We start from the raw sequence: 15,510 nt of genomic DNA on the forward strand, positions 1-15,510 counted from the left end.
AACAAGTAGCCCAGTTGTAACCTCAATTAAAACTGAATTTATGCCACAAATGAAAAGCCATAAAGAAAACACTCTGCTCTGCGGCTACCTGGAGACATGTTTCGTGTCTCTTCTCCCCTGCTCCCGTTCCCGTTCCCCTTCCGCACTCCGGAGGTGTGCGTGTCCATGGAGCATTTCTAAGATCGCGAGACAACATAAATTGTGTCACTAACTGCAATTTGGGTATTAACCGAGCACGAATGAGAGCGGAACTTGAGCGCATATTTGGAACGCTTGCAAGTCCTTCGACTAGTGGGACAGGTGCACCACTCGATCCGTGGATGGAGCAGACAACTGGAATGAGCTAGAGGTAATAAAGAAGCAGACGGAAGGAAGAGGATTGGAGAATAAAGCGAAGAATGTCACGGTAGCACAAAGGATCTTTAAACGGAGGGGGCTTCAGCCGCTTTTCAATACCTTTAACGATCTCCAAAGACACTTCTATGAATCCAATAGCAGGGATACATAATATAACTAATCCTCTCCCATTGACAGACATTGATTTCGGAAGGTGTCTTATCTATCCATTAGCCAAACATGTGCAAAAAAGCACTCGCGCAACTCCCACCCAGTGGGAGATATCATCAGATACATGTGATGATGGTAATGGTATGGGAGCGCGGAATCTTGGGAAATGCCTCCTGTGAGGATTGAACTCACGACCCCTGGTTTACAAGACCAGTGCTCTGCCACTGAGCTAAAGAGGCCCACATTTTGGGGGCGTCCCAGAAGCGAATTTCAACAGCCAAATGTCTTCGAACAAGAGCTGCGCTTGCAGTATGTATGTACTAATTTTGTATCTTTTTGTACGAGTATCTGCGACACAAAAGATAGCATGCGACAGACGGTGAATAAAAGCGAGGCGAGGGGAGAACATATGTTGACACAGTTGTTCTTGTTCTTTGGGCCGTTGTCTCCGGGCTGATAAATGCTTTTAAATATAATTAAAGGAAAACGCTGTGGCAAAGATGAAGGAGAGTTTGGTATGGGGAAGGAGAGATGGAAGACCCAAGGTCGGACCGACCGGATATTAATTTCACAAAAATTACACACATTCGTCGGATAATCAACATTAAGATCGGCTTTCGGGCGTTGCGCTTCAGTGGCCCATGACAATTAGGGCCAAAGAAATTTCGGGCCGGGGCCGACTCCGACTCCGGGCTCACCTGTTGCCAAGAGTCGAGAGCTGTTGATGGGAGATGGGATGCGAGATGGAGCCATTAGGACTGAAATGAAAACGACATGCCCAATGAACAAATATTTTCACATCATCATTTTGATTGGCACGCATGTCCGCTGGTGTGTGTGTCTACTTGCGTGTGCCCGAGTGTTGAGTGCAGTTCGATTTCAGTTTCGAGGCAGCAGTGCGTGCAAAATGGATCAACGATCTTTGCGCTTCAGTTAGAGCCAGGTCGGCAGTGCAGCGTTGTCTGTCTCTGGCCGGGAGTTTCCTCCAGAAACTACCCAAATACCCAATCGATTAGGACGACCTCATGTCGCACCAAACTGCAGAGTTTTCACACAAGGCGCACAGCAGGACGAAAGTCGAAGAAAACGTGAAAGAGCGGGAGCGCCCGACACGAACAACTGTCGCGTGCTGTGCGCCTGTAGAACTTTAACAGCTGCTGGTAATGTGTCACTCTGTTGGGGATAGGTATAGGGATCCCGATCCCTAGGGATAGACCAGAATGGAATTACCAGAAATGACCCGGAATTCTAAATCGCATTAAAACGAGAACACATAAACCGCAAAACGATTTCCAATGCGTCGTAAACCTCTTAATTCTCTCTTTTTGTATCTACGTTATTTTTTCCCGTGTTTTTTTTTTTTGCCAATCTATCCGAAAAGTGTCAAATGGAAACAAAGGATCGCAGAATTGGGTAAAAAATTGCCTGATTTAGTGTAAAATTGCTGGGCAACAAAAAAATCAGATATACCGAATAGAAATATGAGGCTAATGCATGCCGACAGCCAAAGGATCGTCATTAGCATCCCGAAAAAAGATCGAACGGCAAAAAATGGCATAGGGAGAGGGAATACTCGTACTCGTACCGCCAGGGGGGCAGGCAGCCCAATTCATCACAGTCTGTCACTCCTCATCCCTGTCGCTCATCTCTCTCGTCTGGCCAGGCCCATCAATCTCAGGTTGTAACTGTATTACAGGGACAGTCCGCGTGATGTAACAGCTTGCCAGCCAGGTCCCCGGTCCTTGCCCTGCAGCGACGACTGCGCCTGCGCCACGTGCCACATCCAGTCGCTGTTCTGTCCTGTCCCTTCCCCTGTGCAGCTGCTGTTGCCGCCGACGCCGCTGCACTCGCACTCGCACTCGAGACTCGCATTTTCAACCCCCTCAAAAGGGGTTTTGATCGGGGGATTTTCAGAGGGAGGAAAGGGAATGGTGGCTGGGCTGGCCTGGCCTGGCCTGGCCTGGCAGTCTGCTTTTTCCCGTTTAGCTTTTGTTTTCCACTTGAGCTGAAGCACTTTCCATTGTTTTGTTGCCTTTGTACACACATTGCAGTGCATTTTCCGTTCGTGTTTTGCTTTCTTTTCGCTTCTTTCGAGTTTTTAATTAATTTGAACTGATTTGATTGCAGTCTGAAGCGCTTTCCACGCAATGCGTCGTCTACCCCTAATGGAAATCAAATCAAATTATCGCTTTTGTGCACTTCTATTGACCCCCCAGTGACAGTTCCTGTTCAAGGCAGAAGGGGCGCCACATGTGGAGAAGAGGGTTATTGGTTGATCAGGAAAATGGGAAGTAGAACCACAGAGGAAAATGACATTGAAGGAAGTATTCGTACAAAGAAAAGAGTTGATGAATGCTGTGCAGTTCCTCAACTCAATAATGGAAATTTGATGCCTCCCTTTGGCGGAGAAGGAAGTGAAGGCTAAGAAGAAGTGGGTTAAGAAAATCACGAAACCTCAATCGAACGAGCGCTGAGTGAAATGTTTTGTTAAAATATTTTATTCGCACGTTGTCCTAATGTATTTGTGGGACTAATGGCAACCTACTAATTATAGATAATCAAAGGTTTCTTTGTATATTTGTATCTGCATCTAAATGCTATTAAATGTATGCTTTATTCCAATACTTATCATCACTTCCTCGACTAATCGAGAGATTGACACAATTTATGGTCACAAATGTGTTGAATAAACACAACACTCTTATCTTTGGTGTGGTTTACATTGAAATTAAATTTAAATGGGATCGCTATACAAAACAGAGCCGGACACAACACAAATTGCTAACAAAACTTGATTTTTTGATCAACATAGACCTTGATTTATTTAATTCCGATCCGATCGGCTCAAATTAATTAAGTGGCACACTTTAATTTGCATACATTTACATTTATTTAAAAAGATTTGTATTTAGTTTTTAAGACCAAAATAAGACAATTATTCGTATCTCACAAGGCACTTTTACAGTGAACGACATAAAACATAAAACTCTTCTTATGATCACATTTCCATTTATAGACAGACAAAGACCCAAACAATTTAAGGAATCACAAAGCACTTATATAGTACGTTCCCTTGCAGACAGCACATTTATATTTGCTGGAGTTCCCCTCGTCGAGCGGCTGCAGGGAGTGGAAGTACTTGGAGATTACGTCCAAGATGTCCTGGAAATCCACAGCAAAATTATCATAGGAGTGCACGCATTGCATTAATATCCGATAGAGAACCGTCTCTGTGGAAACGAACGTGTTCAGGGTGCGGTCAATCGAGTCGATATTCTGTTCCACAAAGGTACGCGTCATTTCCATAAAAAGCTGCACCGCCTTATCGCTAAAGTACCGGGCCAAAGCGTCTAGCACGTCCGCGAGGTTGCCCGGACTGCTGATGTGCTCCACAAACTTGCTGCCAAATTGAGTGGCCAGCATTTCCAGATTCAGGCGCATCTGCCCCCCACTGCCCAGGCTCACAATATTGGGCAGCACAGTGGCGCCCAGGGCACCGACCATAGAAGCTCCTTGCGCAAGGTGCGCATTGATCTTGTGCAGGCTGAGCAAGGCCTCCTTGAAGGGTATATCATTAAAGGTGCGCACAATATCAAACATTCCTCCGTCGGAGCCGTTATGCAGCTTTCTGGACTCCTGCGAGATTTGCCTAACGACTCTTCTGCAGGATAATCGAACTCTGTAACAGTGTTCAAATAAGGATGTGGTTTTGATTTCTTACGTGGTTTGATTGCGCAGCGCGTGCACTTCAGCCTGATCTGGGGCTAGTCTTTGGGGAATGCGGAGAGCATGAGTAATCAAGATGTTCTGTGCAATTGCATGATCCTATGTACGTACGAGTCCCAAATGATTTCCGAGCGCAGGGCGCAGCTTAGACCAAAGTCCCGTTGCACATCGTAGGCCGAGCGCGTCATTTGCTTCTCTTCTGATGCTTTTCTCATGGAACCTCAGGGGAGCAGCGAGCACATTCAAACATTGAAACATTAACATTAAGACAACTATTAATTTAATAAAATGTGTCAAACTATAGTTTGACAGAGTAAAAATATATTTTTCGACCGGGCAAAATTAGTTTCTACAACAAAAAATTGTCGCAAGCCAATACCAAGAGTCGGGACAGAAAAAAAAAATATATCAAATCAAAGCAATCAAGTACAAGATCTATAAAATCCATTTTCAAGACTGCTCGTTCAGACAATGGCCAAAATGCAAAAAAATGGCTGTTATAAATTATTTATGACGTTTTCAAAATGTCAACAGCCAAATTCGTCGCCCACCTTAGTGACATTTTGGCCAACATTTGAAAAGCAGGAAGGGGTCTGGTGGGGCTGCTGTCTTAGAGGTACATTTTTTATAATTATTTGCTTTTTTGTAATTGTTGTTGCTGAATGCAAGACTGACAGAAAGACAGACAGACAGACAGACAGGAAGGCGTGCAGTTTGGCTTAAACACAATTTAGTTGCTCGAATTAATTTCGGTTTATTGTTGTTAGTTTTGAATTGGTTGCGCTTTCAGTGCACATGGAGTTGACATTACATTAGGTGTAGCAATGCCCATGCAAACAGAATTACAATGCAAATACCCACGAAGCAATGCGAAGCAAAACGGAAGCAGATTGCAAAGCGGAAAACAGCTACAAAAGGCAACGGCAAAAGAGAGGGCTAGATAGAACTAGTCGATGCCTGAACAAATACCCTTTCCCTGTCCCTTATAAGTTCAGAATTGTTTCACAGTCTGCTTCCCAGTTTTCAAGACATTTATTACTCGTACTCTTATCAAAATAAGAAGAGGTTTGAAAGGATTGAAATTTAAATATTACATATAATGGATGCCCTTCTAAGGTGGAGGTTTTGGGTTGGGAAAACCATTTCAAATGACATCTCTACTACTTCTGTGTAGTATCGACCCTTCAGAAGGGTATTAAAACAAACAAAAACTCAAATGCAACGGATGTTTTAATGAAATATACATACAAGCGAGTACGAAGAATAGAATGGGCTGGGTAGAGGAAAAAACAAAATAAACTGTAATTAACTGTCGGCTCTTGAATGAACATGAATCAAAGAGGTCTGGTCTCCCTCTGGGAGGGGGAGGCCGGTCATTTATTCCGCCTGAATTTGCATTCGCATTTGCATTAACATTTGCCAGTGAGTGCCGAGCCGGACGAAGGGTCAGGTACTGGACGGAATGCATTCAGTATCCTGCCTGGGGTCCTCTCCTCCCGGACTGCACTGCCACAATGCACTATGATTAGGGGTGGCTGAGGACGCAAGGATGCGACTCCCTGAGAGTGATAAATATTTTGCGCCTGGATGACAGCTCATAAACATTGCCCAATGACGTCTGTGGCAGTGGCTCGAAGCGATTACATTTATTGACAATGTTCAATCAGGACGAGCGGCATCCTTGGAGTGCCTCAACTGTACTACAAGTGACAGCTGTCGGCGAGGGATCGCAAATCCGCTGTAAGCCCTGATGATTACATTGTTTTGGACGCAGACAATAAAGAAACCAAGAAGCGACTGACAACCCTTCCATGATTGATGACTGATGACACGCTGTCATGTCCAGTTCTAGCATTGCTTCCCGGTCCCAAGGGGGTTACAATGCCCGAAGTCAACAGCGGGGCGAGGACGCCGATTCCGATTCCGATTTCGATTCCGCTTCCTCCCATTCCTAGTGCCATTCAACAGCTTAGGGAAATTTACATACAGCCGTAACCAACATGATGCACCCTTGAGGTGCGGCTTGGGTTTCGCTTCCACTCCGTTGTGCATAATAATGCATTTCACGGCGGGACACCACCCCGAAAAAAACCAAATGAACGGGCAAAGTGGGCGTTGTAATGTTGACACTGTAATTTACGCATTTCACCTTTTCTTTTTGGGCGCTTTAACGGATTTGCATCCAGCTTAAATGCCAAAGGGCTGAACTATGGTAATTTGATATGTACATACATATGCATGTGGAATGTGCTGGCTGCTGGCGACGGGCAAGCACTCGTACAGTTGTGCCTTCGCTGCTCTGAGATGTTAGTGTAACAGAATTCTGTTACTAACAGCCGGAGCGGCCCAATTAAGTGTTACAACTTGCCACTTCCCACGACATTTTCTTACAATTTACCCATAACAAATTGCCTCTTGGAATAACGAGCACCCACAAATGGAGCGTTCTCATTGAACTTCGACTTTTCTTCATTAGTCAAAGAGGCTAGACAGCTGCTCAACTCAAGTGCCGATTCCCAGATAACGAAACATTAATTTACTTTGTCATGCACTCAATTCACGAAGGTAATTGAAACTTTTTGAACAACCCGCGGATGGCAACAGCAGCCGCAACAGCTAGAGGGCGCTATGTTTATGTACTGCTTTTGCCACGCGCGTCACTCAAGCCTCTTTAGCTCAGTGGCAGAGCACTGGTCTTGTAAACCAGGGGTCGTGAGTTCAATCCTCACAGGAGGCAATTACGAAAAATTTGTACACATTTCTTTTTAATATTTTAAAATATTTAATTTTTAAATATTATATGTTAAGATAAAAAAAACTGTATGGAAAATCTGGAATGCTGTTTTTATAAATTATATTTTCCCTTCGGTCCTCAGTAGATCGACCACATATTCATATTCTACATATAATCAAACATTCGACTAATTGAAGTGATCTTACCTTTAATTTGTAGCTTTTGAGTCGTTAATATAGATTAAATAAAAATTAAATATATCTACAAAATATTTGAAAAGATTCATAAAATGTAGATAATTCTTGCCTCCTGTGAGGATTGAACTCACGACCCCTGGTTTACAAGACCAGTGCTCTACCACTGAGCTAAAGAGGCGAACAACCTGATCGCCCCATATAACCCAGTTCATTTGGAGGCATTTATGCTGGATGGTTATCTTATTTTTCCCCAAATTGGAGAGAACTTTTAATCAATTCTGAAAGTGTTTTTGTGCCCTATTAATAGCTGACTAATACTCGTATTGGGGTTATTTTTTTTAGATGTTTCTAGAGTCTAGGCGGGCAATTTGTTAGTAAACAAACGAGGATCGCTCTTAGAATGCTTTCTCTCTGCGATCTCTTATTCTCTCCTCTCCCCTCCTGCTCTTTGTTTATTTGGGTTGCGTTCTCTTTGGTCTATTAATAAAAAGCCGAAATGCTGTCTCTATACCACACGTTGTCGTCGTCTCATCCCATTTTCCCGACTTTTCACATTCAGTTTGTCTACAGCTTCTGTGCCGGGAGTACTTTGATACCAAAAACTATTCAAAACTTGCATAATTTGTGACTCTAAAAACTGTCAAAATGAAAACTCCACTCAGCCAGAAGATGGGCTTCTTTGCCGAATACTATCTGAAGCTCAAAGAGCAGGCCGGAGCCACCTGCGAAACGGATATATCCAAGCTATCTGGATTTAGCGAAGACGAGGAGCGCGTGGCCTATGTGGATCAGCTGGCCTGGGTGCAGGCAGGGGATGCCAACCTGCTGGTGAGACCGGAATTCGATGGCAAGAGTGCCCCCCTGGCCACGGAGATCAAGGAACGGGCCACGGCTGCCTTCAAGGGGAAGAAATGGCTGGAGGCAATGGTGCTCTATACCAGGAGCTATATGTCATTGCCTAATGAGAATGGTGAGATGTTCCTAAAATGGTTTAAAATTAATTGTAATACATATGTGCGTGTTTCTGGTATCGAACAGTTGCTGAGATCCGTATTGTGCTGGCCAATCGGTCTGCCACTCTGTACCACATGCAGAAATATAAGTAAGGTTATAGAAAATGTGGACTTCTCCACAGGTAAGAGAATTATTCTGACTTATTTCCAGGGAGTGCCTGATCGATATCCGAAGAGCCATCGACCTGGGCTACCCCAAGGATTTGATCTACAAGCTGTACGAGCGACGCGCTCGATGCCACATGGCCCTCAAGGACTATCCCCATACGATTGAAGCCTTCAAGTGAGCTCAAACTATCAGCTGGCCTGCTATGCCCCACTCTACCATTCACATTTACCTTTCACCTAGAAAGTGCATTACAGCCATGGACGACTCCGCACTCACATCCGACAAGAAATCCAAACTAAATCTGGATGCCATGACTATGATCAAAATGCTGCTGCAAGATCCTCGCACGGCTAAGCAGGCGGCCAAGCAACAGAAGCAGAAGATCACCCTCGACCAGGCTACAGCTCTGCCGGCGGAGAAGGAGTATGTGAGTCCCCTGGTGAGGATTGATCGCAGCCCGCAGGAGGGACGCTTTGCCCGGGCCGCTGCGGATGTGAAGGCCGGCGAGGAGCTGCTCGTCGAGCGGCCGTTTGTGTCCGTCCTACTGGAGAAATTCGCCAAGAGCCATTGCGAGAACTGCTTTGTGCGGTGAGATGGTTGGAGAAGCTAATAGAGATCTTCTGATTACATGTATTCCCCTCCAGGAGTGTGGTTCCTGTGGCTTGTCCTCGCTGTGCCGATGTCATATACTGCTCGGAACAGTGTCGGGACGAAGCTGCCAAGAAGTACCATAAATATGAGTGTGGCATCGTGCCCACCATTTGGCGATCGGGTGCCTCCATCAACAATCACATTGCGCTGAGGATCTTTGCCAGCAAGCCCATGGAATACTTTCTGCAATTGAAGCCCACTATTGATAAGGAACTCTCGCCAGAGGAGCTGCTAAGGTGAGTCCAATGTGCATTTAACAACGGACTTAAATTCGAAAGCCTTCTCAGTCTCCCCAAGGACGATTTCCGGCGCGTGGCCCAGCTGGAACGGCATCAGAACAAGCGCCCGCCGTCGAACTTCTTCCAGCACGTTCTGATGGCCCGATTCCTGACCAAGTGCCTGCAGGCTTCTGGCTACTTTGGCCCCGAACCCAAGCCGGATCAGGTTCTGGCCATTTGCTCACTGGTGCTGCGCAGTCTGCAGTTCATCCAATTCAACACCCACGAGGTGGCGGAACTGCACAAGTTCAGCTCGACGGGCAGGGAGAAATCCATCTTCATTGGCGGCGCCATCTATCCAACTTTGGCCCTGTTCAATCATTCGTGCGATCCCGGAGTCGTGCGCTACTTCCGGGGCACCACGATCCACATCAATAGTGTGCGGCCCATCGAGGCAGGCCTCCCCATTAACGAGAACTACGGACCGATCTACACGCAGGATAAGCGTGAGGAGCGCCAGGCCAAGATGAAGGAGTTGTACTGGTTCGAGTGCTGCTGCGATGCTTGCATCGACAACTGGCCCCTGTTCGAGGACCTGCCCCGGGACGTGATCCGTTTCCGCTGCGAGGCACCTAACAATTGTGCGGCCGTAATCGAGGTGCCCCCCAGCTGCAATGACTTTATGGTCAAGTGCGTGACCTGCGGTGAGGTGACCAATATCCTGAAGGGACTCAAGGTAATGCAGGACACGGAAATGATGACACGCACAGGCAAACGGCTCTACGAGACCGGGGACTATGCCAAGGCGCTGCAAAAGTTCATCGACCTAATCCGAATCATGTACGATGTGCTGGCCCCACCGTTCCCCGATTTCTGTGAGAGCCAGCAGCATCTGAAGGACTGCTTCCTCAACCTAGGCAATGTGTACAATCTGGATTGATTCGAAGCTGCTGCCCCTCAATTACTTTGATTACTATTTCTGTTCGAAATGTTTATTACAAACGTGTTTTACTCGAAATGTTACAGCAGATGTTTCCTTAGGGTTTCCCCTAGTAGTAGCCACAGCGCCCACGATGGATTTTACTGCACCCGGCCACATTGCGGTGGGCGAAGTAGCAGCAGCGATAGCAGCTTATCGTCGACCGCCAGCCCCAAGCTGCAAATTGAAACGCAAACAGAGTGAAAAAATGACCTCAAACCCACTCTCTCTCAATATTTAATCTGGACAAGATACTTACGTCCACATCCCCCGTTCCGATAGCCGTAATCCCTCTGATCTCTCAGATAGCATCTCTCAGCCGGCTCGTTCAAGATCCAAGGATTTTTGGTGGTGGAAGTAGGTCGATTGCTGATTGTGGGTGGTGCGTATGGTGGTATATAAGTCGGAGGATGTGCTTCTGTAGTCGTTGTTGTTTTAGGAGCTTCTGTAGTCGTTGTTGTTTTGGGAGCTTCTGTTGTCGTTGTGGTTTTAGGAGCTTCTGATGTCGTTGTGGTTCTGGGAGCTTCTGTTGTCGTTGTTGTGATCTGATCATTTTTTGTGGTTGTAGGTTCTTCTGTGGATCCTGCACTCATAGCATTTTCAGTGGATGCTGGAGTCGCAGCTTCTTCTGGGGATCCTGCACTCGTAGCTTCTTCTGTGGGTGCTGCAGTCGTATCATCTCCTGTAGGACTGGGCGTCGTAGGTTCTTCTGTGACTACTCCAGTCGTACCTTCTTCAGTGGGCCGTGGAAAATCCACTGGGAACTCGGGCCTTATATCCTGTGCATGAGCACCAGCTAAGAGCACCAGCAGAAGCCCCAGCGAAACCGGAAATTCAAGCGTCAACTGCATTTGAGCGCGTTGTGTTGTCGTGAGCTGATTGCATTCAACTGAAACTGATCGTCAGACCCTCTGAGCTAAGGTAGCTTCAGTCGGAGCTTGCTTGGCCCTCCGTAATGAGTAGACAACAGCGAAAATTACGAGTGCTGAGGGCAGCTCGAGTCGCTGATAAGAGAACACTGCCAGGCGCAACGGGCAATTAGGATGACGAGCACTTTGACCCATTTAATGAAACTTGAATGCTTATTGAATGCCACTTGTATAGAACGGATGTGATTCAGAAGTACCTCACACGTGGGTGGTATCTGGTGACGCATGTCACGCATCTATTTCTTTCAGTGTAGCCTGGCAATTGCTTATCAGAACTTGAGGTGAAATTGACAATTGTGAAGCGCACAAATTGCTTGCGGGTGGCTGAGCACGCGTGCGCAACCCACCTTGTAACACTTTGGTGTTCGTTTTAATCGTTTTCGTTTTCGCTGGCACTGTAACCCGCATAAAGTCAATCAAGGGAACAGACGAGATGTCGATGCCGATGTCGATGGAGGCGAGCGATGACGTACAAAGCTTTTGCTATTGACTCAATACTAGCAATGCCAAGGGAATTCGGTAATGCATTAGTCAATAAACAGATTTGCTTCTCCATAACCAGTAAAACCATAACTTTTTGTGAACTGAACTTGCTTACGCCAGAATAAATAAGCAGGGCTTGGGGAAACCCAGCAGCTTGGTGATAAGATTGGATGATATGGATCATTTTGAAAATATTCATCGATTTCCGTCATTGCAAGTGGGAGAACCCCAGACTAAAACTTAAAAATAATAAGGAGTGATGATTCTCACGATGAAATCGTCTCAATACATTAATATATTCTATTCGAGTGGTTACTGTAAGAACAAACAACCGATTCCAATTGATAATCGAGATTCCCCTGAATGGCAAAAAACCAAACATCTATACCTCTAGACCGTATACAAAAACAGCAAAAACTCCATTACAAAAATGGTTACATTTATTCGAAAGTGTTACCGCGTACAAAGTCGCGTTGGGTTTAGCTAGATCTTCCAAATATATTGGGAATATCAGGAATTCACTGGGGCACATCATGCCGTTGATATTGCATTTGAAATTACATTTAGTTTGTTCTGGTCCGATTTACATTCGGTATTCGTTTATCAAATAAATTACATTTTGAAGTAATTTATAATAGCTGTCATTTCAGTATACTCAAACTACTCGTTCAACGGGAAACGTTCTAATTGGCCACACCAGAAGAATAATTAAGAACTATGCGATCGGGACGTTGTGTCAGATCGGTAGATATTGGTTGTATATAGCTCGTATTCGAGACCTTATTTTCGGTGGCGGAGGGGCATGACAAATATTCGAAACAAACTTGATCACCAAATTTTGTTATTATCCTGTCTCTTAGAACTATGTATTTCTTAGTACTAGCTTTTTACTAATTGCATTTAACACAATGGAGTGAAGAGAGATAATTAGCTCTAACAATAGCAAACAACACTGACTTATTTACAATATATTACGTTGCGTTGCTTTGCGTTACGTTGTGTTGCTTCCCAAAAGCCCCAAAATTTAGGTAACTACAAGCTATGTATACATGGCGGAGACTCTTTTGATTTGATTCTGTTTGTCATGCAGCAGGGCTGCCTGCTCAAGGAGATTCCATAGTTACGACTTAACTAATTGGTCAAACAAAATAAAAAATACACATAGGACTACTTTTTGGTATTGCAAGCACACGTAACTGGGTGTGTAGGTTATGATGCGGTTGGTGTTGGTTGGTTTTTAGCGTCGTTAGCTCCACGAGAGATCATAGCCCTTCCAGTTGGCATTGGGTGCGAGGTGCACGCGTCGTTTGTTGTAGAAAAAGGAAACGATGCCGTGATAAGCAGTGCGTGGCACCCCGCTCTACAAGGAAAGAGAAATCGTTATTAGGGGAATGATCGACCGATCGACTCACCTTGAAGTCATCCATGAGGCCCAGCATCTTGGTTATTCGCTTGTATTGCTCCCGCGTGGTGTATTGGATGCGGACTGGTCCCTCGGCTGCTATCAGGTTGCGACGCAGCTCATCGTACGTGACGATGGGATACGTATAGACACTCTGCACAAAGGTCTTATCATAGTTATCCTAAAAGAGAAGCGAGTTACTATGGCGGTCAGAGAGATAACAATTTACAAACCTTTAGCAAATGGCTCATATTGAGTTTTGTGAACTGCACAAAGTCCTCGCTGAGCTTAATGTGTTTCAGATACTTATCAAAGAACAACCCACTAAAAAGAGAACAAAGAGAAATCAGCCATTGCGGACCGTTTTCCACAATTGTACCGCTTATCTCTTACTTCGATACGCCTATTTTTCCAAAAGTGCGAGTTCTAGATATCTCCGGTCTGATGCACACGCGATGCTTCCGCTGGGCCGGATGACGTATCCAATCATCCCAGAAGCTAGAACAGTTTAGAAGCAATTAGCAATTGGCTGGTGAAGGTATAATTGGTCGACTCACGATTTGGGCCATTTAACTGAAAGCTCGCTCCACAGCTCTTTGGTGAGCATCCAGCCGAGGCCGGGGAAGAAATCGGTGCGATATAGCAAGTCTGGTTTCGAGGCGTCCACAACAGCAGCCTTGCCATTGTCATTCCAAGCGGAGACGCACCACAGACTGGGATCCTGTTTGAGCAATTTGTGTGTGCCTAGGAAATATTCAAAGAAATCTGGCGCCACGTTCAAGTCATCCTCCACAATGATGGCGAAATCGAAACCAACTTTAAAAGTCGTGTTCAGAGCCCAGCCATAGTGTCGGGCTATCTTATAGTAGCCTTTAAACTTCTTCTCCTTGGGCAGGACTTTGATGTCGCTCTGGTCCGGCTGCTCAATGAGGGTGACTTGATTGCCGAAGGATTGGATAACCCCCTTGGTATTCTCATCGCCACAATCCTGCAATTTCCAAGAAAAACGATAACAATGGTTGCCTGCTCAAGTTATGTTTATGTTTGCCTGCTTACCTGGGACACAATAATGGGAAATTGGTCCATGCTGGGACGATATTGAATCAGATTATCGATGCACTTCTTGACCGAAACCCGATTGCAGGCAAAAACCAGCACGGGAAAGACAGGTTCGCCATTGCCCATATATGTTCTCGTTGGTATCGGCGCCGGGGTTTGTTTTGCCACAGGTTGATCCAGCATCTCCCCGGAGATCTCGGCAGCCACTATGCTAATCTGGGGCGTCGAGACCGTCTGTGCTTGGTCATACTTGGTTTTGACCAACTGGAAGAGGTTCTTGGCCATGTCGTGACTTTTCTTGTTCGCATCTCTCGCCTCGACGTTGAGACGGTACATCTGATGCGCTTGAGTCCTGCTCAAATTTACTCCGGTGTTGCGGAGCAGTAGGTAGTAGGTGGCGTAGGTCCACGTAATCAGAAAACCAACTATAAGCAGCACCTTACGCGATCGCATCTTTGGGGGGTTTGGTGGGTGGGCGTTCACTGCACTCCTTGTCTACTGTGCCATTGGCATTAAACTGACGGTCGTCACGCGTTTCGCTTTGCTGTTTAATCGGTGGGTATGGAAGCCCTATGTAGCGGTTGTTTTCGGATTGGTTGAGCCCTCCTTGTTGAGCAGCTGTGTCTAAACAGCGTGTCCAGCATCGGACATTAGCATCTGGCACTGTGCAAGCTGGCTACATTTAATGGCAGACTCATTGCTAACGCCGTGAACTGTCCGCCAGGCTGGCAAAGGTATAATTTATTTTGCCAAATCGAATCGCGGAGTTTACACGTTGTCAGGTGTCACCAGAATTTTATACAGCTCTCACTCCGTTGTTGGAATCAAATTTCTTGTCTGGTTGCCTTTGGTTTCTGGAGCTGGACGTGCTCGCCTCCTACAATTGACAGGTGTTGTGACTGGAATTTCTCGGTTCGCATAGTAAACGGTAAACAAAAATAAACAAACGTCTCAAATAGTGAATGTGAATGTGCTTAGGAGTATTTGAATGGGATATAAAAAGAGGTATGGACAACGGACAAAACGGCCCTGAAAATGGGCCAAATCCGCCCCATTTACTAATATACCTTGAAAACAAAATCGGCTGTTCACTAAAATACGGCGAGGTGAGGTTCATACGAGTCTTTTAGTTTTCATTGGCTGTTTTTTTCTGTTGTCCATACCCCTTTTAATAGACCACTCAAAATGACGACTCATTATTTCGCTGCAAGCTAGGGCTGGAGAAACATCGACGTTGGCAATTGTACCATCGATACCATTAATAATATCGATACCAATAATTGGATGTAACTTCAAAATCCAATTTCATCAATCTATTATCAAAGATATATTTAAGATATATCCATAAGCAGGCTTTTTAAATTTTCGCTCACAAATCGTACTTAGTACGTGTATCATTTATTCCAATAGTTTGCATGTAAATTATTTGGCACATTCACTTTCAAACAATTTCTACTTGGCGCGCACCTGTCGTACCCAGTCGATAGTATCGATAGCCGAACT

At 45.4% G+C, this 15,510-nt stretch overlaps 4 protein-coding genes and 3 non-coding genes across 8 annotated transcripts; 2 read left to right on the forward strand and 5 right to left on the reverse strand.

The window, feature by feature from the left end:
* Positions 1 to 674: 674 nt before the first annotated feature.
* On the reverse strand, positions 675 to 746 carry Trnat-ugu. The gene has a single exon. It is a non-coding gene; the product is annotated as a tRNA-Thr (tRNA).
* Positions 747 to 3,388: 2,642 nt separating this feature from the next.
* Positions 3,389 to 4,554, reverse strand: LOC117187681. 2 transcript variants are annotated; one of them, XM_033390355.1, is made up of 3 exons: positions 4,345 to 4,554; positions 4,229 to 4,276; positions 3,389 to 4,168 (listed from the first exon to the last, which is right to left on the reverse strand). In XM_033390355.1, exons 1-3 carry the CDS (start codon positions 4,446 to 4,448, stop codon positions 3,553 to 3,555), a joined length of 768 nt encoding a protein of 255 aa, XP_033246246.1. In that variant the 5' UTR covers positions 4,449 to 4,554; the 3' UTR covers positions 3,389 to 3,552. The 2 variants fall into 2 exon arrangements, with proteins under 2 accessions (XP_033246246.1, XP_033246247.1); XM_033390356.1 differs by having other exon boundaries at positions 3,390 to 4,271; positions 4,345 to 4,552.
* A 2,344-nt stretch (positions 4,555 to 6,898) lies between these two features.
* Positions 6,899 to 6,970, forward strand: Trnat-ugu. The gene has a single exon. It is a non-coding gene; the product is annotated as a tRNA-Thr (tRNA).
* A 300-nt stretch (positions 6,971 to 7,270) lies between these two features.
* Positions 7,271 to 7,342, reverse strand: Trnat-ugu. The gene has a single exon. It is a non-coding gene; the product is annotated as a tRNA-Thr (tRNA).
* A 387-nt stretch (positions 7,343 to 7,729) lies between these two features.
* Positions 7,730 to 10,173, forward strand: LOC108160767 (SET and MYND domain-containing protein 4). Its single transcript, XM_017294968.2, has 6 exons — positions 7,730 to 8,134; positions 8,203 to 8,266; positions 8,329 to 8,460; positions 8,527 to 8,874; positions 8,931 to 9,173; positions 9,225 to 10,173. The coding sequence occupies exons 1-6, from the start codon at positions 7,810 to 7,812 to the stop codon at positions 10,093 to 10,095; spliced, it is 1,983 nt and encodes a 660-aa protein (XP_017150457.1). The 5' UTR covers positions 7,730 to 7,809; the 3' UTR covers positions 10,096 to 10,173.
* Positions 10,129 to 11,029, reverse strand: LOC108160768 (threonine-rich protein). Its single transcript, XM_017294969.2, has 2 exons — positions 10,394 to 11,029; positions 10,129 to 10,311 (listed from the first exon to the last, which is right to left on the reverse strand). The coding sequence occupies exons 1-2, from the start codon at positions 10,983 to 10,985 to the stop codon at positions 10,205 to 10,207; spliced, it is 699 nt and encodes a 232-aa protein (XP_017150458.1). The 5' UTR covers positions 10,986 to 11,029; the 3' UTR covers positions 10,129 to 10,204.
* Positions 11,030 to 11,964: 935 nt separating this feature from the next.
* On the reverse strand, positions 11,965 to 14,994 carry LOC108160443 (alpha-1,3-mannosyl-glycoprotein 2-beta-N-acetylglucosaminyltransferase). The gene is made up of 6 exons (XM_017294453.2): positions 14,005 to 14,994; positions 13,506 to 13,936; positions 13,342 to 13,446; positions 13,182 to 13,272; positions 12,959 to 13,129; positions 11,965 to 12,906 (listed from the first exon to the last, which is right to left on the reverse strand). Exons 1-6 carry the CDS (start codon positions 14,458 to 14,460, stop codon positions 12,793 to 12,795), a joined length of 1,368 nt encoding a protein of 455 aa, XP_017149942.1. The 5' UTR covers positions 14,461 to 14,994; the 3' UTR covers positions 11,965 to 12,792.
* Positions 14,995 to 15,510: the final 516 nt, after the last annotated feature.

This window comes from Drosophila miranda, chromosome 3 (assembly GCF_003369915.1).
Source record: "Drosophila miranda strain MSH22 chromosome 3, D.miranda_PacBio2.1, whole genome shotgun sequence".
Lineage (NCBI taxonomy): Eukaryota > Metazoa > Arthropoda > Insecta > Diptera > Drosophilidae > Drosophila > Drosophila miranda.

Excerpts from the sequence above, each read along its gene's own strand:
- LOC117187681 (XM_033390355.1), bottom strand. The coding sequence starts at position 4,448 with ATGAGAAAAGCATCAGAAGAGAAGCAAATGACGCGCTCGGCCTACGAT. Across the intron at positions 4,277-4,344 it reads TCGGAAATCATTTGGGACTC|ACTAGCCCCAGATCAGGCTG; the intron begins GTACGTACATAG and ends CATTCCCCAAAG. Across the intron at positions 4,169-4,228 it reads GCGCTGCGCAATCAAACCAC|AAGAGTCGTTAGGCAAATCT; the intron begins GTAAGAAATCAA and ends ATTATCCTGCAG.
- LOC108160768 (XM_017294969.2), bottom strand. The coding sequence starts at position 10,985 with ATGCAGTTGACGCTTGAATTTCCGGTTTCGCTGGGGCTTCTGCTGGTG. Across the intron at positions 10,312-10,393 it reads TCGGAACGGGGGATGTGGAC|CTTGGGGCTGGCGGTCGACG; the intron begins GTAAGTATCTTG and ends TTCAATTTGCAG.
- LOC108160443 (XM_017294453.2), bottom strand. The coding sequence starts at position 14,460 with ATGCGATCGCGTAAGGTGCTGCTTATAGTTGGTTTTCTGATTACGTGG. Across the intron at positions 13,937-14,004 it reads TTCCCATTATTGTGTCCCAG|GATTGTGGCGATGAGAATAC; the intron begins GTAAGCAGGCAA and ends TGGAAATTGCAG. Across the intron at positions 13,447-13,505 it reads TCAGTTAAATGGCCCAAATC|CTTCTGGGATGATTGGATAC; the intron begins GTGAGTCGACCA and ends AAACTGTTCTAG.
- LOC108160767 (XM_017294968.2), top strand. The coding sequence starts at position 7,810 with ATGAAAACTCCACTCAGCCAGAAGATGGGCTTCTTTGCCGAATACTAT. Across the intron at positions 8,135-8,202 it reads GTCATTGCCTAATGAGAATG|TTGCTGAGATCCGTATTGTG; the intron begins GTGAGATGTTCC and ends GGTATCGAACAG. Across the intron at positions 8,267-8,328 it reads TACCACATGCAGAAATATAA|GGAGTGCCTGATCGATATCC; the intron begins GTAAGGTTATAG and ends ACTTATTTCCAG.